Source organism: Hemiscyllium ocellatum, chromosome 45, assembly GCF_020745735.1.
Source record: "Hemiscyllium ocellatum isolate sHemOce1 chromosome 45, sHemOce1.pat.X.cur, whole genome shotgun sequence".
Classification (NCBI taxonomy): Eukaryota; Metazoa; Chordata; class Chondrichthyes; order Orectolobiformes; family Hemiscylliidae; genus Hemiscyllium; species Hemiscyllium ocellatum.
In genome coordinates this window covers 21,911,774-21,933,970 of record NC_083445.1, presented here as the reverse complement: position 1 = coordinate 21,933,970, position 22,197 = coordinate 21,911,774, and the positions used below count along the sequence as shown (strand labels likewise).

At 42.4% G+C, this 22,197-nt stretch overlaps 1 protein-coding gene across 6 annotated transcripts in view; it reads left to right on the top strand.

The window, feature by feature from the left end:
• gmip (GEM interacting protein) overlaps positions 1–22,197 on the top strand; it is a 168,900-nt gene that overhangs the window by 108,245 nt on the left and 38,458 nt on the right. For all 6 annotated transcript variants that reach the window (XM_060855043.1, XM_060855042.1, XM_060855047.1 and 3 more), the window contains 3 exons: positions 2,626–2,736; positions 7,210–7,290; positions 17,081–17,275. In XM_060855043.1, coding sequence (XP_060711026.1) covers positions 2,626–2,736; positions 7,210–7,290; positions 17,081–17,275 — 387 coding nt within the window. The remainder of the gene's footprint in view (positions 1–2,625; positions 2,737–7,209; positions 7,291–17,080; positions 17,276–22,197) is intronic.

The following is a 22,197-nucleotide window of genomic DNA, read 5'->3' as shown; positions in this document are numbered from 1 at the left end:
GTATGACATAGCAATATCCTCCATTCAATGCTGCCTGGAGGCTGTCTCTCTTGGCAAGGCCAGGCCTGCAGTGGGAAACTCCTCACTGTCTTTTTTTTTAAAAGATATTTTTATTAGAAATTTAATATTTTGACAGATTTACAAAAATAAACAGAACTTTCAAGCACAAACATTAATATAAAAATAGATCTTAAATATATAATCATCAAAATTCAAAGGAATGATACTAAAGAAGAAAGAAAAACAATGAAACTCAGTTAACTACTAATCCAATCCACAATTATCCAGAGTGTATAGTTGAGTCACTTACATCCTTCAAACAAGAGAAAATGTTCTCTAATACACTCATAACAGTATAATAAAAAGGAAACTTTCCAAACAATAAGAACAAAAAAAAACATGTTTGAATGGAGATCCTCCCCCTTGTTCTCAGGGGGCCTTACTTCCTTTCTAAAGGTCCACCATATCCTCTCCCAAACAGTGTCCCACCCTTGACCCGGGCGCTCCTTAATAGGATTTGGATATAATACCGAGCTAGAGTTAACAGTGAGCGCCCCACCCCCACCCCTCCCCACCCATACCTGAGTATATCTGATAGCATCAATGCCACGTACAAACACACATAACTATAAAATTACAACTCCAACAAATTACAGTTAAGTATAATAACATAAAATAGCAAGGGAAGACAACCCTGCTCCCAGAAGCAAAAGTAAAGTAAAGTATCCATTTCTCCCCACGGAGTGTGGAAGAGGCAAGCCAACATAAATTGTCTCTTACGATTTATTTAAACGAGTCTAAAAGTTCCTTAGCCTCTTCTGGTGATCTAAAATTATACTCGGATCCTTCGTGGTTAAAGCATAACGTCGCTGGGTAGCGTAAGGTGTATTGAATATTTAAGTTCCTTAGACATTTCTTCACCTCATCATACGCCTTCCTCCTTCGTGCCAAAGCCGGGGAGAAGTCCTGAAATAACATAATCTTGGATCCTTCATGAATCATAGCTTTAGGATCCTTTCCAAGCTTTCTGGAGGCGTCCAGGAGTATCTGCCTCTCCCTATAACTCTGCAGCCGGAACAGGACCGGGCGTGGGCGCTGGTTTGGGCCAGATCCGCGTACTGCGACCCGGTAGGCCCACTCCACCCTTACCCGGTCAGTTTCAGCCCCCAGGTTTAAAAGCTGGGGCAACCATCGCTCCAGAAATACTGCTAACTGTCCCTTCTCTTCTTGTTCAGGGAGGCCCAGAAGACGGATATTCTTTCTCCGATTTCTATTATCCAGGTCATCCATGTAGATTTCAAAGGCCCGGACTCTCTGCTCCAGAGCTCGCACCTGTTCTGCAGCTGTTTGTGCTGCAGCCTCGGAGGTCGTGGCCTTTAGCTCCGCCCCCTCCACTCGGCCCTGTAATTCCTCGAGAGCCTCGCTGTGCTTTTGTAACTTTTCTTCGAATGCATTCCATCTCTGTCTGGATTCTACAATGAAATTGACGAATGTCGTTTCCAGCCTGGCAATCATCTCTTCAAGGCCTGTTTTTACATCAGCTGCAGCCGGAGGAGGAGAGGAGGGTGGGGGAGGGGTCTTTGTTTTCTGAGAGCTGCGGGATCCCTTTGGTTTACTCATTATCCACTTAATATTAAACTGCTTAAATATAATAGTAAGCAGCTAATTAAGGTTAGAAATTTTTTTTGGGTGGTTTGGTAAGTGTGGTGGGGGTGAGTAACTCACTTTACCCAGGTTTTGGGAAGAGCACTGTAAACTCAGACTTGCTGAGTCGCCGCCATCTTGGATCTCCCCTCACTGTCTTTGAACTTGGATTTGAGTGTGAAGACCACATTTTGACAGCCATTGTGGAAGAGAGTACTATTCCATTCTGCCAAAGCTGCTTCCTTTACTGTCATTCAACATTTTCTTCCTCTTTACTCTTTCATGAGACATAGGTGTCACTGGACCTTGTTGCCTATCCCTCATTGCATTTAAATCAAGTGACTTGCTCGGGCCATTTCAGAGGCTTGTTAAGTGTCAGTCACATTGCTGTGTGATTTAGAGTCACATATAGGCCTGAATGACAGCAGATTTCCTTCCCCAAAGGACATTAGTGAACCAGATGGGATTCCACAAAAATAGATGGTAGTTGTCATGGTCACCATTACTGAAGAAGTTTTATATTGCAGATTTATTACTTCAATTTTAACTTCCAACAGCTGCCAGGGATGGGATTTGATCCAGTAATCCTGCAGCATTAACCTGTGCCTCCGGATTGCTAGTTCAGTGTCATTATCACTGCAGTACCATCTCCCTCTAATTGCAATGAAGGCGCAGCCTAGGTAAGCCCAGCTGTTGAACTGGGGTTTGCCGCATCACCTTGTGACAGCAGTCATGAGGCGGCAAATTGAGCTTGTGTATCAGAACATCAGGGACTCATTGCTGAAGCAAGTCCCACCTCATCGCTACATTGGAGAGGGGGTCTTACTGAACAGGTCTGGCCTGTGAATGAAGCAAATTCCATGAGAACAGGCAGTTTGTGTTTTCGTCCAATCACAATTCTCTGTCAAATCAAATACTCTGGAACGTGTAGGGAGTGATGACAATGCTTATAGCTAACTCATCATCTCTTTGTTTTTTCAGAAATTCATGCCTTTTCAATACATTTATATGATGGCTCTGCAGCATGATATCCAACACGGTCAGAGGACAATTGAATCCAGGAATTCACTGCAGCACAACAAATACATCCAGGTGAGGGCTTTGGTGAATGGCTTCACTTGTACTTTCCAATGTTAGGGCAGGTGGTCTCGTATCACTCAGTGTTGCATTGCCTAAGTCTATCAGCTAGCTTTCACAGCTAGATATGACTCAAATGTTCCACACCAGTGTTTATGATTTACATGAACTTCTCTGCACCCTTACCTCATCCACCCATAGAATTTCCTTCTATTCCTTTCTTCTTTTTCATTGAATCTAGCTTCTCTATAATTACATCATGCAATTTGCCTCACCTTTCTTGTGGTACTGAGTTCTACATCCTAGTCACGTCTCTGAGCTAAGCACACTAACTGAATTGTTAGTGAGATCTTATAGTCGTGATGTCTAAATTTGAACTTCCGTATTTGGAAGCAGAAATGTCTACCTTATATCCCTAAAAAAACCACTTCCTAATCTCCCTAATCTATTTGATCATACTTCTGTTTCTGGTCCAACTGAAGTAATTCAATAATATAAAAAAGACTTTATTGATACAGTACATGAGTAATTTGATATGTGATGTGTGGTGGTTAATGTCCAAGGGAGAAACAGGTGACTTTGGACTTCTAGCTCCCACAGCACAGTGGCGACTTCAATGTAGGTTGGGTCTGGTGTAGCTGGTGGTGAGGCGGGATGGTGGCTAAGTGTTGTTGATGATGATCTGGTTCAGGACTGATGGATTCCATTTAAGCTATACCTTAGAGTCATAGAGTTGTATAGCATGGAAACAGACCCTTCGGTCTAATTTGTCTGCACCGATCAGATATCCCAATCTGACCTAGTCCCATTTGTCAGCATTTGACCCAAATCCGTCGAAACCCTTCCTATTCATATACCCATCCAGATGCATTTTTAATTATGGACCACTTCCTCTGGTCCATACAAGCAGAGGTCCTCTGTGTGAAAAAGTTGCCCCTCGGGTTCCTTTTAAATCTTTCCCCTTTCAATTTAAACCTATGCTGTCTAGTTTTGGGTTCCCCTACCTGGGGAAAACACCTTGGCTATTCACCCTATCGATTCCTTCATGATTTTATAAACCTCTATAAGATCACCCCTCAGCCTCAGACGCTTCAGGGAAAAACACCCCAGTCTATTCAGCCTTTCTATGTCTTTGTGTTTTTTCTTAAGCTTAAAATTATTCGAAATGGTGCCGGATTGTGGTGACAGTGGAAAAGCTTTTCACTGTACTTTACTGTTTTTCTCATTGTAAAATACATGTGCCAATAAAATCATTCATTCATTCATTCATTCAGTTAATGACTTTCAAAAGGAAATTGGAAAGCACCCGAAAAGAAATAAAATCTTGTAGAACTAGAGGGAAATAGTAGAGGGATGGAGCTTACTATAGTGTTTAGCATATTATGATTGTGTTTTCATGAATAAATGATAAATGTTGACACTATGATTCATTCGCAACCCCATAATTATTGTCAGTATGTGATTACAAGATGGGCGAAGGTGAACTGAAAGGAGTCTGCTGTTTTTCCATTTAGAAATTCTTATACTCCTATTTCTTTGGGCAGCTAAATGTAGTGAGGGCAGAAATTATTCTCCCTCAGAGCAACAGAATAATCTATACTTTAGAGCCTTTGTTGCCTGCACCATGTTTCTGTGCATGAATACAGATAGAAAAAACTGAAGAAACACGGTAGGTCTAGCAAGAGGAGAGAAGAGGAACAGAATTAGCCTCTTGAGACCAATATGACTCTTCTAATTCTGTTTTCTTTCAAAGCAGACTCATTGCAAGAGGCCAGTAAGCTGATGTTAACTGAGTTATCAAGGTTAAGGTCCAAAGTCCATAGTAGCACGAAGGAGGAAGAAGAGCATAGAGTCAGAGTTATACAGCATGGAAATTGACTCTTCAGTCCAACTCATCCATGCCAGCCAGATATCCTAAATTAATCCAGTCCTATTTGCCAGTATTCAGTTCATGCTCCTCTAAACCCTTCCTATTCATGTATGCATCTTAATTAAATTGTACCCACTCCACCGCTTCCTCTTGCAGCTCATTCCATATACCTTCTACAGGAAAATGTTACCCCTCGTGTCCCTTTTAAATATTTCCCCTCTCAGCTTGCCCTCTAGTTTTGGACTCCCCTCGTCTGGAAAAAAGACCTTGACTGTTCACTCTATCCATGCCCCTCATGATTTTATAAATCCATAAGGTCACCCCTCAGCCTCCAATGCTCCAGAGAAAATAGTCCCAGCCTATTCAGCCTATTATAGCTCAAACCCTCATATCCCAGCAACATCCTTGTAAATCTTTTCTGCACCCTTTCAAGTTTCACAACATCTTTCCAATAGCAGTGAGACTAGAATTGAATACAATATTCCAAAAGTGGCCTAACCAATGTCCTGTACAGCTGCAATGTGACATTCCAATTCTCATCCCCAATGCACCTACCAATAAAGGCAAGCATATCAGACGGGGTAGCAAAGAAAATGTAGGAAGAGATTACAGATCACACAATTATAGGTTAGAGATAACATATAAAGACTGGTTAGACAGGCTAGCCCTGTATTATAAAACCATAAGATATGGAAGCAGAAGTAGGCCAGTTCGCCCATTGAGTCCGCTGATCCATTCAATTAGCTCATGTTTGATGTGATAATCCTCAACTCAACATTCCTACCTTTACCCCATCACCCTTGATTCTGTTAGTGACTTAAAATCTGTCCATCTCAGTCTTAAATATACTTATTGGGTTTGGAGTTTAGAATATTGAGTTGTGATTTTATTGAGACCACAAGATCCTGAGGGGGATTTGACAGGGTGGATATTGAATGGATGATTTGCCTTGTGAGAGAGACTAGAACTCTTAAATGGGTAACACCTTTTTTTCCAGTGGTGTCCAATAGTTCCAGTCCCTCTGTGAGGGAAAACCTTCTGCTTATCGCCATCTTAATTGGGAGATTTGTTATTTTATGCCTGAGACTATTTTCTCTCTCAAGGGTTGCAAGTTTGATGTGGGATCATTGGTTAGCAATGAGTAGATCTTGATCAAGTTTTACTCTTATCCTGGGGCACCGAAAGTCATAGAGTCATAAAGTATTATAGCATGGAAACAGGCCCTTTGGCCCAAATGTGTCCATGCTGACCAAGGGTGCCCACTCAGCTAGTTTCAATTGCCTGCATTTTATCCTATATTCTCCTGAACCCTTCCATTCATGTACCTATCCAAAGGTTTTTTAAGCACTGGTATTGTACCTGCCTCAACCACTTTCTCTGGCAGCCCATTCCATATATGCACCACTCTCTGTGTGAAGAATTTGACCCTCAGGTCCTTATTTCCCCTCACCTTAAACCTATGCCCTCTAGTTTTCAATACACCATTCCTGGGAAAAAAGACGATATACATTCATCCTATCTATGTCCCTCATGATCTTATACACCTCAATGAGCTTACCCCTTATTCCTACATTCCAAGGAATAAAGGCCTATCCTGGCCAATCTCTCCCTATAACTCAGGCCTAGTAGTCCTGGCAACATCCTTGTAAATCTTCTTTGCACTCTTTCCAGTTTAACTATGTCTTTCCTGTAACAGGGTGACCAAAACTATTCACAATACTCCAAGTGCAGCCTCACCAAGACTTTTACAACTGTAACATAACGTCCCAAATCCTATACTCAATGCCTTGACTGATTAGATTAGATTACTTACAGTGTGGAAACAGGCCCTTCGGCCCAACAAGTCCACACCGACCCGCCGAAGCGCAACCCATCCATACCCCTACATATACCCCTTACCTAACACTACGGGCAATTTAGCATGGCCAATTCACCTGACCCGCACATCTTTGGAATGCTAAATGCCATCTTCACCACCCTGTCTATCTGTTAAAGTTCTTTAAAAGAACTATGTACGTGTACTCCGATGTCTTTCAGTTCTACAACATTTCTCAGGACCTTAGCATTTACTGTGTAAGTCCTACCTTGGCTTGACTTTCCAAATTGTGACACCTCACACTTATCTATATTGAATTACATTTGCCAATCCTCCGCCCACTTCCCCATCTGATCAAGATCCCTCTTTAATTTTTGATGACTTATCTTGCTATTTATGATACCTCCTAATTTTGTATCATCTGCAAATTTACTAATCATGCCTTCTACATTCACATCCAGATCATTTATATAAATAACAATTAAGAGAGCTATGAGGAATTTCATATTTGGCGCCAACATGAATGAGATTGAACAGATTTGAACAGCTGTCAAATTGGGCTGTCCATAGAATGATTACAGCACAGAAACAGGCCTTGACCCATCATATCTGTCTTATTACTCCATAAGGGCACTTTACCTAGTGTTACTCCCTACCTTTTCCTTGTTGTGCGACCCTTCAGATAATGATCCAATTCTCAACTGCACTTTGACTTCACCCTGAACTAGCCACTGGTTCCTTGACTGGAATGCATTTTTTCTTTTCTTAAATAAAAAGGTTTCCCATTTTTACTTGCACACAGCCTTTGACGTGGAGAAGAAACGAACTGGAGAAACAACGGCGGGAGTTTAAGGAACAGTGGCAGAGGGAGCAACGTAAAATGGTGAGTGGAACACTTGTCACAGCTCACTGCGGACAGTGCGCCACAAATTAAGCCCCTGCTATTCCCAAAGTAGTTACAAAACTTAAAGATTTTATAAAATTTCACACTCAGAAACCTTTCAGAAAGCACAGACTAGGTTTTTGTACTGAACAAGAAATACTAAACATTATATGTAGTATAATTACACCTAGCTACAGGTAAACATTTTTTTTTCTTTATACCAACAGAATTAGTCTCCTCTTCTCTTTTAATACAGGGAAGAAAAAAAAGCAGAGTCCTTCACTCCACATCGATCCAGCTCCCTCAGAAGCAGCTCTCAGAATCAACAGAACCTCTGACACTTCTATTTTTTTTCTGAACCTCTGAGACTCCTGCTTTTTTTCTCCTTTTTACCCCCACCCTACCGCCTAACTACAGTAGTGCTTATATTTTCCCCAGCACCCATGTGTCTGTGCAGGTGTGAAAAACAACAGGTATCCAAATCTTTATTCACCCGAAAAAAAACACCCGAGTGGCCTTCTCAGAGGGCAATGCTGTGTGATCAAATAGTGAGGGGGAGGGCAGGATCAAATCAAAATAGAGTTAGACGAGGAAATAATACACTCCACTCCCTGCGGTGCCCACCTCTTCCTGAACAGCTCAAGGGTGTTGGTGGACACTGTGTGCACCTTCTCCAGGGACACCCGGGCTTGAACGTAACCTCGGAAGAGGTGCAGGCAATTGGCCCTAGCGATCCCCCACGGCCGCTAGGTAAACAATTATAAACTGTAAGCATATAATCTTACTAATTAAACTTTAATCACTTTATAAACTCCTCCTTATACACACACACGCACATAGTACAAATTGCTCATGGAAAGGGGAAATCCCCGGTTCAGCAGTCTTTGATCACAGGTGGTATGTTGGAATGATCTCTGTAACTCTTCTGCTAGCCAGCATGTTGCTTTGCAGCTATCTTTCTGTGAGAATTTCCATTGATTGGTAAGAGACTTGAAATGGCTGGTTATTTATAAAATGTCTTTGACTTATCAGTTAAAAGTCACAACTTATAACAACTGTTCCAGAAAAGATAAATTGGTTTTCTTCAGGTTACAATGAGTTTTGGCTGCAACAAATAGAGAGTTACTCACCAGTTGGGGAACATCTCTCTCTCTCTCTCTCTCTCTCTAACTCTCCCCCTCTGTGTCTGTCTGTCTGTCTCTTTCTCTCTCTGTCTCTGTTCTCTCTTTCTCATTCTCTCTCCCTCTCCCTCTCTCTCTCTTTCTCACTCTCTCTCCCGCTCCCTCCCTCTCACTCTCCCTCTCCCTTGTTCTCTCTTTCTCTCTCTGTAACTTGTTCCCAGCTCCAAGCTGATTAGTTACATACTCACTGAATGACACAATCTTCACAACCAATCACACAATTTGGCCATGCAAAAGATCTATATCATTGATGATTGGTTATTTGTCCATAGAACTTCAAATTGCCAACTACAATTGCCTCCAAATCGTCAGTAACTCAGCCTTCAATTACTGTTTATTCAAACAATTGTTTACATGATGCTTGCCACAGGTTTCTGGTTACTTGCTTTGAAAAATTCTGCCACCTTTACGAACACTGATTTTGATACATCTCTTTCTAATTTCAGTCCGCAGTTTTTAAAAATCAGAAAATAAAAAAGATACAGTCCTAATACATTGCTGGGGAAAAAAAATCATCCAGGCTGAGCCCTTGAGTGCACTTGCAGACTTCATCCTGAAAAAGAGTTGGCACAACTCATGGCCTTCAGTTCACATTAGCAATTACAGCAAGACATCTGTCCCTCAAAATCGCTCTGAGGTCATAGGGAGAAACCTCTTAATTAAAGGAAGTGTAATCCATTGAACAAGTTGCTGTCTGTCACTGTGGTGCCCATTCATCTGAGAACGACTAATTTGACACAGATGGGAGCAGGTCTGACCATGTTGGTTGCCTCCGAGTAAATTGTGTGTGGCAGGATCAAAGTCTATTTCTAAATCAGACACAGAAAAAGCAGCAGTCTACGTGGTGCTTGTACCACTCTTGTTCACCATTTATATAAATAGTTTAATGTTGAGAATCGGGGTACAATTTCAAAATTAGTGAGCAGCATTGAATTGAGGCTACAATTGCTGGAGAAAGGGGGTGCAACAATATACAAGATAATATTAAATAACTTGAAGAATTGATGTGCATTTTGCAAATGGATCTCAATTTAGATGACTGGGAGACGGTGCATTTTAGTGAGATGAATATGGAAGCAGGTACATGTAGAATCAGAGAGTTATACAGCAGGGACAAAGATCCCTCGGTCCAACTTGTCCATGCCAATGAGATATCGTTAACTTATCTAGTCCCATTTGCTGTATTTGGCTCATATCCCTCTAAACCCTTCCTATTCATATACCCATCCAGATGCCGTTTAAATGTTGTTATTGTACCAGTCTCCACCACTTCCTCTGGCAGCTCATTCCATACACAAATTACCCTCTGCATGAAAAAGTTGCCCCTCAGGTCCCTTTTAAAACCTCCCCCCCCCTCACTTTAAACCAATTCCCTGCAGCTTTGGACTCTCTCAACATAGGAAAAAGATCTTGGCTATGTGTGCCCCTCATGATTTTAGACACTTCTTTAAGATCACCCCTCAACTCCAGGGAAAAAAAGCCCCAGCCTATTCAGCCTCTCCCTATAGCTGAAACCCTTCAACCGTGGCTACATCCTTGTAAATCTTTTCTGAATCCTTTCAAGTTTCACAATATCTTTCCCGTAGCAGGGAGACCTGAACTGAATACTGTATTCCAAAAGTGGCCTAACCAAAGTCCTGTACAGGCACAACAAAACATTCCAATTCCTACACTCAATGCACTGACCAATGAAGGCAAGCATACCAAATGCCTTCTTCACTATTCTGTCCACATCCAACTTACAAGGAACTATGCACCTGCACTCTTCGGTCTCTTTGTTCAGCAATACTCTCCAGGGCCTTGCCAATAACTGTACAAGTCCTGCCCTGACTTGCCTTTCCAAAATGAAGTACGTCACATTTATCTAAACTAAACTCCATCAGTCACTGCTCGGCTCATTGGCCCAGCTGTTCAAGATCCCATTGTACTCGCTGTGTACTACACCTCCAATTTTGGTGTCATCTGCAAACTTACTAACCTGACCACCTACGGTCACATCTGAATCATTTATATAACTGTCAAAAAGCAGTAGACCCAATACCTATCCTTACAACACACTGCTGGTCACAGGCCTCCAGTCCAAAAAGAAATCCTCCACCACCACCCTCTGTATCCTACGTTCAAGCCAATTTTGCATCTAACTGGCTAGCTCATCTGGATTCCATGTGAGTTAACCTCGCTAACCAGTCTATTATCCAGAACTTTGTCGAACACCTTACTGAAGTCCACTTAAGACAACATCCACCACACTGTCTTCATCAATCTTCTTGGTCACCTCTTCAAAAAACTCAATCATGTTAGCGAGAAACAAGTTCCCACATACAAAGTTCACTATCTCTAATCAGTCCTTGCCTTTTCAAGTGCATGTAAATCCAGTCCCTTAGAATCCCCTCCAATAATGTAACTGTCGCTGGTGTCAGGTTCACCCATCTATAGTTCCCTGGCTTTTCCTTATCACTTTTCTTAAATAATGACACCACATCAGACAACCAGTCTTCTGGCACCTTACCCGTGACCATCAATGATACAAATATCTCAGCAAGGGACCCAGCAATTACTTCTCTAGCTTCCCACAGACTTCTGCGAAACACCTGATCAGGTCCTGGGGATTTATCCACCTTTGTCTGTTTTAAGATCCCAGCACCACATCTTCTGTAATACTGACCCTTTTCAAGATATCACTATTTATTTCCCCAAGTACCCCACATTCCATATACTTCTCCACAGTAAATACTGACGTGGAATACTCATTTAATATCTCACCCATCTTCTGTGGTTCACACATAAATGGCCTTGTTGATCTTTAAGGGGCCCTATTCTCTCCCTAGTTACTCTTTTGCCCTTTATTTTTTGTAGAATCTCTTCAGATTCTCCTTAACAACCTTAATGGTGTCCAGGAGCAGAGGGATTTAGGGAATACTCAAAATGCTAAAAATGGGACAGACCTTAACATATAACATATAACATAGAACATAGAACATAGAACAATACAGCGCAGAACAGGCCCTTCGGCCCTCGATGTTGTGCCGACCTGTGAACTGTTCTCAGCTCGCTCCCTACATGATCCCATCATCATCCATGTGCTGATCCAAGGATTGTTTAAATCTCCCTAATGTTAACTACATTGGCAGGTACGGTATTCCACGCCCTTACTACTGTTTGAGTAAACAACCTGCCTTTGACATATGTCTTAAATCTATCATCCCTCAATTTGTAGTTATGCCCCCTCGTACAAGCTGACGTCATCATCCTAGGAAAAAGACTTTAACTGTCTATCCAATCTAATCCTCTGATCATCTTGTACCTCTCTATCAAATCCATTCTTAGCCTTCTTCTTTCCAATGGGAACAGACCCAAGACTCTCAGCCTTTTCTCATAGGACCTTCTCTCCAGACCAGGCAACATCCCAGTAAATGTCCTCTGCACTTTTTCCAACGCTTCCATGTCCTTCCCAAAATATGGTGGCCAGAACTGTACGCAACATTCCAAGTGTGGTGCACTAGCAGTTTGTTTGGCTGCAGCATAATATTGCGGCTCTGGAACTCAATCCCTCTACAAATGAAACCTAACACACTGTATGCCTTCTTAACAGCAATATACACTTAGGTGGCAACTTTCAGGGATCTATGTATATGGACTCCAAGATCCCTCTGCACATCCACACTACCAAAAATCTTTCCATTGACCCAGTACTCTGCCTTCCTGTTATTCTTCCCAATGTGCATCATCTCACCTTGCATTGAACTCCATTTGCCACCTCTTAGCCCAATCCTGCAGTTTATCTAAGTCTCCCTACAATCTGTAACATTCTTCCAAACTGTCCACTGTTCCACTGACTTTAGTGTCATCTGCAAATTTACTAATCCATCCACCTAACCATTTATAAAAATGACAAACAGCAGTAGTCCCAAAACAGATCCTTGTGCCACACCACTAGTAACCGGACTCCAGGCTGAATATTTTCCATCAACCACCACTCGCTGCCTTCTTTCAGAAAGCCAGTTTCTAATCCAAACTGCTAAATCACTGTCACTCCCATGCCTCTGCATTTTCTCCAATAGCCTACCATCTGAACCTTATCAAAGGCTTTACTGAAGTCCATGTATACCACATCAACTGCCCTACCTTCATCTACATGCTTAGTCACCTTCTCAAAAAACTCAATGAGGTTAGTGAGACATGACCTGCCCTTGACGAAACCATGTTGACTATCTGAAATCAAATTGTTGCTTGCTAGATGATTATAAATCTCATCTTTTATAATCCTTTCCAAAACCTTTCCTACAACAGAAGTAAGTCTCACTGGTCTATTATTACCTAGGTCATCACAACTGCCCTTCTTGATCAAAGGGACAACATTTGCAATCCTCCAGTCCTCTGGTACAAAACCTGTAGACAATGATGACTCAAATATCAAAGCCAAAGGCTCTGCTATCTCCTCCCTAGCTTCCCAGAGAATCCTCGGATAAATCCCATCTGGCCCAGGGGACTTGTCTACTTTAACTCCTTCCAGAATTGATAACACCTGTTCGTAACTAACCTCGATCCTTTCTAGTCTAATATCTTGTACCTCATTCTTCTCCTCTACAATATTCTCCTTTTCCTGAGTGAAAACCAATGGGAAATGCTCTCTCTCCGATCTCCACAAGGCCCACCTTTAACTTCCCATTTCTATCTTTGACTGGCCCTTTTCCTAGGCATCCTTTTATTCCTCACAAACCTATAGAAAGCTTTAGGGTTCTCCTTTATTCTATTTGCTAAAACCCCTTCGTGTCCTCTCGTTGCTTTTCTTAACTCTCTCTTTAAATCCTTCCTAGCTGAACTGTAACTCTTCATCGCCTCATCAACACATAAACCTCCTTTTTCTGCTTAACAAGAAATGCAATTTCTGTAGTAAACCATGGTTCCCTTATCTTATCGCTTACTCCCTGCCTGACAGGGACCTACCTATAAGGACATGCAATATCTGTTCCTTAAACCAGCTCCATTGTCTGCATCCCCTGCATTTTGCTACCACATTCTATGCATCCTAATTCTTGCCTAATCGCATTATAATTGCCCTTGCTCCATCGGTAACTCTTGACCTACTCCTTTCCATCGCTAAACTAAACATAACTGAATTATGGTCACTCTCTCCAAACTGCTCACCTACTACTAAATCAAACACCTGGCCTGGTTCAATGCCAAGCACCAGATCCAGTGTAGCCTCCCCTCTCGTCGGCCCTTCGACATACTGTGTCAGGAAACCCTCCCGTACACATTAGACAAAAACTGATCCATCTGACGTACTAGAGTTATACCATTTCCAGTCAATGTTGGGGAAGTTAAAGATCCCATAATGACCACCCTGTTCCTTTCACTCATACCCAGAATAATTTTGTCCACCTCCCTGGAACCCTGCAGAAGCCTATAAAAAAACTCCAAGCAGTGTGATCTCTCCTCTCCTGTTTCTAACCTCAGCCCATTCTACCTCAATAGATGAGTCCTCCTCAAAAGTTCTTTCAGCCACCATTATGCTATCCTTGACTAACAAGGCCACACCTCCCCTTTTCTTACCACCTTGCCTGTTCTTAATGAAAGATCTATACCCTGGAACCTGTAGCATCCATTCCTCAACCTGCTCTTTCCATGTCTCCGAAATGACCACAACAGTTAATAAAAACTAACTGCTGTGGTTTACTTCCAGAGCGCATGTAAAGCATGTTAAACTTACTAGAATCTTGATGAGACCACACTTGGAGTACTGTCAAACAGCTATACTCTCAACTCCTAAAAGGGCTAAGGTGAAACAGTGAGTTTACAAGGAATTCAGAATTTACACAACTTGAGTAATATTAAAAAGGCTCTTTCATTGAGAATGGAAAAACTCAGTAGTAACCTGATAGAAGCAGTTAAGGTTACAAAGGGTTTGTTAAAGTAGATGTAGAAATATGGCTTACAAAACTTACTCTTGTTCAATATCGACAGTTAAGTGGGAGTGGTTGCTAATCCGGTTTTACCTTGTAACACCATTACTAGAGACAAATTTATTCCCAACCTGTTTCCATTTGCGTGCAATATCCAAACTGGACTTCCATATTGAAGTTGGAATGCAGGCCAAACATTTTCATGTAGTGAATGGTTGGAAGTTGTAACTCACTTCAACATGTTTTGAGATGAATGCAGCTGAAAGGAAATGAGATAAACACAGCTGGAGGTTTAGAATGAGAGATGATCGGGGAGTCCAAACGTAGAGGGCATAGGTTCAAGGTGAGAGGAAAAGATATACAAGGGACCTGAGGGGCAATTTGTTCACACAGAGGGTGGTACGTATATGGAACGAGCTGCTAGAGGACGTGGTGGCGGCTGGTACAGTTATGACACTTAAAAGGCATCAAGATAGGTATGTGAATAGGAAGAGTTTAGAGGAATATGGGCCAAATGCTGGGAAATGGCAATCCCTAGACAGCAGAAGTCATCAAGTTACTTGACCATGAGGGACATTACAAGGGAGGGAGTGAGAAAGATGTGGAATTTAGTTTTTCTTACTCCTTTATATTTTTTCTGTCTCTACCCAAACTCAGCCACATCCTGCCACTTACTCTGATAATGTCAGACTGACTTGGGTGGCGTTAAGACCTTAGGATTGCTGGGAGGCAGACTGGTGTCCACAGGTCGTTTCCTAGTCTTAGCAACAATATCTAACTAACTAATATGTCTTGTACCTGATTGTTATGTATAATATGTAAACTACACCTTGTTAAGGCAAGAGCCTATTCTTGTTCAGTCTCACTGATGATTGCACTTCTCCCACTGTAAAGTGAATGGGTCCTCTGGGTGCTCTGGTTTCCTCCCACAGTTCAAAGGCCATGGGAAGTGCAAAGTTAAATTAGGATATGTGGTTGGCATGGACAAGTTGGACCAAAGCGTCTGTTTCCATGTTGTAAAGCTCTCTGACTCTATGATCTAATTGTGATGTACAAGGTTCTGAAGGGGCTTGACAGGGTAGACACAGAGATTGTTGCTAGGAGAAAGTGAGGATTGCAGATGCTGGAGATTAGAGTCCAGAGTGTGGTGCTGGAAAAGCACAGCAGGTCAGGCAGCATCCAAGGAGCAGGAGAATTGATGTTTCGAGCATAAGCTCTTCATCAGGAGCTTTCTCCTCGAATGCTGCATGACCGGCTGTGCTTTTCCAGCACCATGCTCTCAACAGAGATTTTTGCTGCTGGTCAGGGAATCCAAAACATGGAGACAGTCTCAGGATAAGGAAGGGTATGAGCATTTAGAACTGAGATGAGGAGAAATGTGAATCTTCAGAATTCTGTATCCTAGAGAGTTGCGGTTCTCCATGCTGAATGTTTAACGTTTGGATAGACAGAGTTTTGGTCTCTCAGAGAATTAGGGATAGAGTATGCAAGTGGGAAGGTGGGGTAGAAATCCAAAATCAGCCACAATGGTAGTGAATGGCAGAGCAGGCATCAATGGAATGAATGGTTGTCTTTTGCACTGATTTCTTGAGTCAGGAGAAGGGGAATTAATCCTTACATTGGTAGGATGGGATGAATTCAGATGCGAGGAGGCTTGTACACAGCAAAACACCAGCATAGACCTTCTGCTACACACGCCCTGCTTCCGTCATGTAATAAACACATATGAGGTTCAAACTACTCCCTCAGGTAGAATTAAAATATGCAGCAACACTATATAAAAATCAGATGTGTTATAATCCCAGCTGATGTCAGTTCCAGACTGAAATCTAGTGTGATAGATGATGTTTTGGTTTGTCTTTACTTATTGAGGCAATCTTTCACTGAAACATATATGTGCAATGCTTTGATTTGGTTTTAACAAAAAATAGAAGTTTGTTATTGCAGAAGAAATGAAAATAAATTAAAGCTCCAAGTTATTTACATGTAACACAACTTGAAATATTTTGAAACACACGGTGAGATACAATGCCATCTATCCCAACTCCATCAATTTACATTTCTCAAAGGGATCAGACAGTTCCCTTCACATCCCACAGGCTTGAATTAACTATTTCTTTCAATTTCTGATCTTGAGAATTTGATAAGCTTTTTCTTGACTCGGGATTAGTGGGGCTGGAAGAGCACAGCAGTTCAGGCAGCATTCAAGGAGCAGAGAAATCGACGTTTTGGGCTCCTTGGATGCTGCCTGAACTGCTGTGCTCTTCCAGCCCCACTAATCCAGAATCTGGTTTCCAGCATCTGCAGTCATTGTTTTTACCCCTTTTTCTTGATTAGTCACATCTGAGCTTAACCTTCCGTAGCTTGAAAGAGCTCAGTCCTGTCTTTTCAAGCACCCTCAAAATCTTATATGTTTCAATAAGATATTTTTTCTAAACTCCAGTGAACACTGTCCCACTCTGCTCAACCTTTCCTCATAAGACAACCCTCACTGTGCCAGGAATTGGCTGGGAGAACCTTGTTACAACTGCTTCTGATATAAGTATATCCCTCCTTAAATAAGGAGACCAGAAACAGCCTAGTGTGATCTCACCAAAGCACTGTTAAAAATAGGTCACTGTGTCAGAGACAATCAGTCTGAAGGAATAAAGTACATATTGGGAGATACTTGATCACTGAGGCTGTGAACTGGTTCCTCCACAGAATGATGCCCTGACAGCACTGCGGAAGTCAAAACAGATGTACTATCAGCGCTGCGAGGATTTTGAAAAGGCGAAACTGCAGAGTGCAAAGGCGGAGGAGGAGCAGTATTCCATGAATGTCAGTGGCACTACCCCAGGCAGTGCCAGCAAGCAGCTGGAGAAACGTAGGCGGTCAAAGGATGAAGCACAAATGAAGGTGAGCGGGAGCACCTCGGTATGGGGATGGAGAGTCTGCTATTATTGGTCAGCTGATATATCATGGCAACATGGTATTTCCATGCCAATTGGAAAACAAGTATTTAATGTTATTCCATGGATGATTGTTGAATGTCAGCCAAACAGCCTATGTCTCCATCTGTTGTAGATAGTAGACAGAAGTGTTGAAAGAAAATGGAAAAAAATATTTTTTCTCAGGATTTGGCTCATTGAATGGCAGAGCCAACAGGATAGGCCAAATGGTCTAACTCTATTCCATTATTATGGTCCAAGCAATTAAGCTCGGATTGCTAAAGATTCCAGGACAATCGTGGAAGGTTGGCAATCCCTAGACAGCAGAAGTCATCAGGTTACTTGACCATGAGGGACATTACAAGAGAGGGAGTGAGAAGGATGTGGAATTTAGTTTTTCTTACTCCTTTATATTTTTTCTGTCTCTACCCAAACTCAGCCACCTCCTCCCACTTACTCTGATAATGTCATATTGATTTGGGTGGCGTTAAGACCTTAGGATTGCTGGGAGGCAGACTGGTGTCCACAGGCCGTTTCCTAGTCTTAGCAACAATATCTAACTAACTAATATGTCTTGTACCTGATTGTGATGTACAATATATAAACTACACCTTGTTAAGGCAACAGCCTATTCTTGTTCAGTCTCACTGATGATTGCACTTCTCCCACTGTAAGGTGAATGGGTCCTCTGGGTGCTCTGGTTTCCTCCCACAGTTCAAAGGCCATGGGAAGTGCAAGATTAGAGATAGAATATGTTAGTGGGTCTGGGTTGGGCTAAATGGTCTGTTTCCACACTGTAAGGATTGTATGAAGAGCTACTGCTTTAATAAACTACATCACACAGGAGTGTAAAAGCCTCCATAGATATGTAGAAAGAAAAGGATTAGCAAAGATAAATGTGGGTTCATTATAAGCACGACAAGCAAATTTATAATAGAAACAGGAAAAGAGCAGAGAAGCTGAAAAATGACTCTGCATTTATCTTAGAATATAGAACATAGAACAATACAGAGCAGAACAGGCCCTTCGGCCTTCGATGTTGTGCTGACCTGTGAACTAATCTAAGCCCATCCCCCGACACGGTCTTATTATCATCCATATGCTTATCTAAGGACTGTTTAAACGTCCCTAATGTGGCTAAGTTAAATACATTGGCAGGCAGGGCATTCCACACCCTTACCACCCTCTGAGTGAAGAACTTGCCTCTGACATCTGTCTTAAATCTATCACCCTTCAATTTGTAGTTATGCCCCCTCATACAAGCTGACGTCATCATCCTCGGAAAAAGACTGTGACTGTCTACCCTATCTAATCATCCTGTATGTCTCTGATCATCTTGTATGTCTCCATTAAATCCCCTCTTCGTTTTTTTCTCTCCAATGAGAACAGACTCAAGTCCCTCAACCTTTCCTCATAAGACCTTCCCTCCAGACCAGGCAACATCCTGGTAAATCTTCTCTGCACCTTTTCCAATGCTTCCGCATCCTTCCTGTAATGAAACTGTCAGAACAATACACAATATTCCAAGTGAGGCCACACTTACAGTTATGTACAGTTACAGCATGACATCACAGCTCCAGAACTCAATCTACCAATAAAACCTAACGCGCCATATGCCTTCTTAACAGCGTTATCAACCTGGGTGGCAACTTTCAGGGATCTATGTACATGAACACGAAGATCCCTCTGCACATCCACACTACCAAGAATCTTTCCATTAACCCAGTATTCTGCCTTCCTGTTATTCTTATCAAAGTGAATTATCTCACATTTGTCTGCATTGAACTCCATTTGCCACCTTTCAGCCCAATTCTTCAGTTTATCCAAGTCCCCCTGCAACATTTTTCCACATGTCCACCACTCCACCGACCTTAGTCTCATCTACAAACATGGGCGGCACGCTGGGTCAGTGGTTAGTACTGCTGCCTCACAGCACGAGGGACCTGGGTTCATTTCCCACATCGGGCAACTGTGTGTGTGGAGTTTGCACATTCTCCCCATGTCTGCGTGGGTTTCCTCCAGTTGCTCTGGTTTCCTCCCACAGTCCAAGGATGTGCAGGTTAGGTGAATTGGCCATGCTAAATTGTCCATAGTATTAGGTGTAGGGGAATGGGTCTGGGTGGGTTGTTCTTCGGAGGGTCGGTGTGGACTTGTTGGGCCGAAGGGCCTGTTTCCACAATATAGGGAATCTAATCAAACTTATTAACCCATCCCCCTAGGCCTGCATCCAAGTCATTTATAAAATTGACAAACAGCAATGGTCCCAAAACACATTCTTGTGGCACACCACCAGTAACCGGACTCCAGGCTGAATAATATCCATCAACCACCACTCGCTGCCTTCTTTCAGAAAGCCAGTTTCTAATCCATTCTGCTAAATCACCCTCAATCCCATGCCTCCGCATTTTCTCCAAAAGCCTACCATGTGGAACCTTATCAAAGACTTCACTGAAGTCCATGTACACATGTCAACTGTCCTACCCTCATCCACATACTTGGTCACTTTCTCAAAAAACTCAATGAGGTTTGTGAAACCATGTTGACTACCTCCATTCAAATTATTACTTGATAGATGATTATAAATCCTATCTCTTATCACCCTTTCCAAAATTTTTCCTACAACAGATGTAAGGCTCACTGGTGTATAATTACCCCCGGGTCATCTCTACTGTCCCCCTTGAATAAGGACACAACATTTGCAATCCTCCAGTCCTCTTGGAACCAAACCTGTAGACGATGACGACTCAAAGATCAAGGCCAAAGACTCTGCCAACTCCTCCCTAGCTTCCCAGAGAATCCTTGGAAAAATCCCACCCAGCCCAAGAGACTTATCTATTTTCACACCTTTTAGAATTGGTAATACCTCCTCCTTTCCAAGCTCAATACTTTCTAGTCTAATAGCCTGTATCTCAGTCTTCTCCTGGACAATATTCTCCTTTTTCCTGAGTGAAAACAGTAAGAAATATTCATTTCGCACCTCTCTGATCTCCACAGGGTCCACACACAACTTCTGTCTTTGACTGGCCCTATTCCTACCCTAGTCATCGTTTTATTTCTCACATAGAAAGCTCTCCTATAGAAAGCTTTAGGGTTCTCCTTTATTCTACCTTCTAAAGACTGCTCATGTCCCCTCCTTGCTCTTCTTAACTCTCTCTTTAAATCCTTTCTAGCTATTCTGTAACTCTCCATCACCTCATCTGAACCATCTCATCTCAATGTCACATAAGCCTCACTCTTCAGATTAACAGATGTAATTTCTTTCGTAAACCATGGTTTCCTGACTTTATCACTTCCTCCCTGCCTGACAGTGACACACAATATCTGTTCCTTAAATCAGCTCATTTCAATTGTCCCCATCCCCTGCATTTTGCTACCCCATTTTATGCCTCCTAAGTCTTGCCTAATCACATTATAATTGCCCTTGCCCCATTGATAACTCTTGCCCTGTGGCACGTACCTATTCCTTTCCTTCACTAAACTAAACATAACTGAATTATGGTCACTCTCTCCAAAACGCTCACCTACCACTAAATCAAACATCTGGCCTGGTTCAGATGCAGTGTGGCCTCCCCTCTTGTCGGTCCTTCAACATACTGTGTCAGGAAACCCTCCTGCACACATTGGAGAAAAACTAATCCATCCGACATACTAGAGCTATTACATTTCCAGTCAATGTTGGAAAAGTTAAAGTCACCCATAATGACCACCCTGTTCCTTTCACTCCTGCCCAGAATCGTTTTGCCAATCCTCTCCTCCACATCCCTGGAACTTTGAGAAGGCCTATAAAAACTTCCAGCAGTTGTCCTCTCCTCCCCTGTTTCTAACCTCAGCCCATACTACCTCAGTAGGCCAGTCCTCATCAAAAGCTCTTTCAGTACCGTTATATTGTCCTTGACTAACAAAGCCACACCTTCCTGATCTTAATGAAAGATCTAAACCTTGGAACCAGCAACATCCATTCCTGATCCTGCTCTATCCATGTCTCCAAAATGGCCACAATATCGAAGTCCCAGGTACCTATCTATGCTGCAAGCTCACCTATCTTATTCTGGATACTCCTGATTTTGAAGTAGACACACTTCAAACCAGCTTGCTGTCTGCCAGCACAATCTAATCTACACCTCAGGTTCACATCCCCCTGCTGCGCTAGTTTAAACCCACCCTAATAGCAACCAGCAAATTTCCCACTCAGGATATTAGTACCCCTCTGGTTCAAGTGAAGACCATCCTGTTTGTACAGGTCCCACCTTCCCCAGAATGAGCCCTGATTATCCATAAATCTGAAATCCTCCCTCCTGCACCATTCCTGCAGCCATGTGTTCAGCTGATTTCTCTCCCCGTTCCTCACCTCACTATCATGTGGCACGGGTAACAAACCAGAGATAACAACTCTGTTTGTTCTAGCTCTCAGCTTCCACCCTAGCTCCCTGAAATCCTGCCTTACATCCCTATCCCTCCTTCTACCTATGTTGTTGGTACCTATGTGGACCACGACTTGGGGCTGGTCACCCTCTCCCAAGAGGACTCCAAAGACACAATCCGAGACATCACAGACCCTGGCACCTGGGAGGCAACACACCAACCGTGAGTCTCTTTTGTTCCCAAATGAAACAGGAAGGAACATCTTCACACAGGAAGATGCGAGAAATCTCCCAGAAATAATAGAGATCCAAGGAACGAGTGAGAATGAGGAATTGAAAGAAATTAGTATTAGTAGAAAAGTATTATTGGATAATTTAGTAGGACACAATGTTGACAAATCCCTGGGATGTTTCCCCTGGCTAGCGGGAGGGTCTGGAACAAGAGAACCTTATTAGAATAAGCAGTAGTTTATGCAGAATCTCTTCAGAATCTTCAGAAGTTTCTGCCCCAGACAGCTGTGGAAAAGTT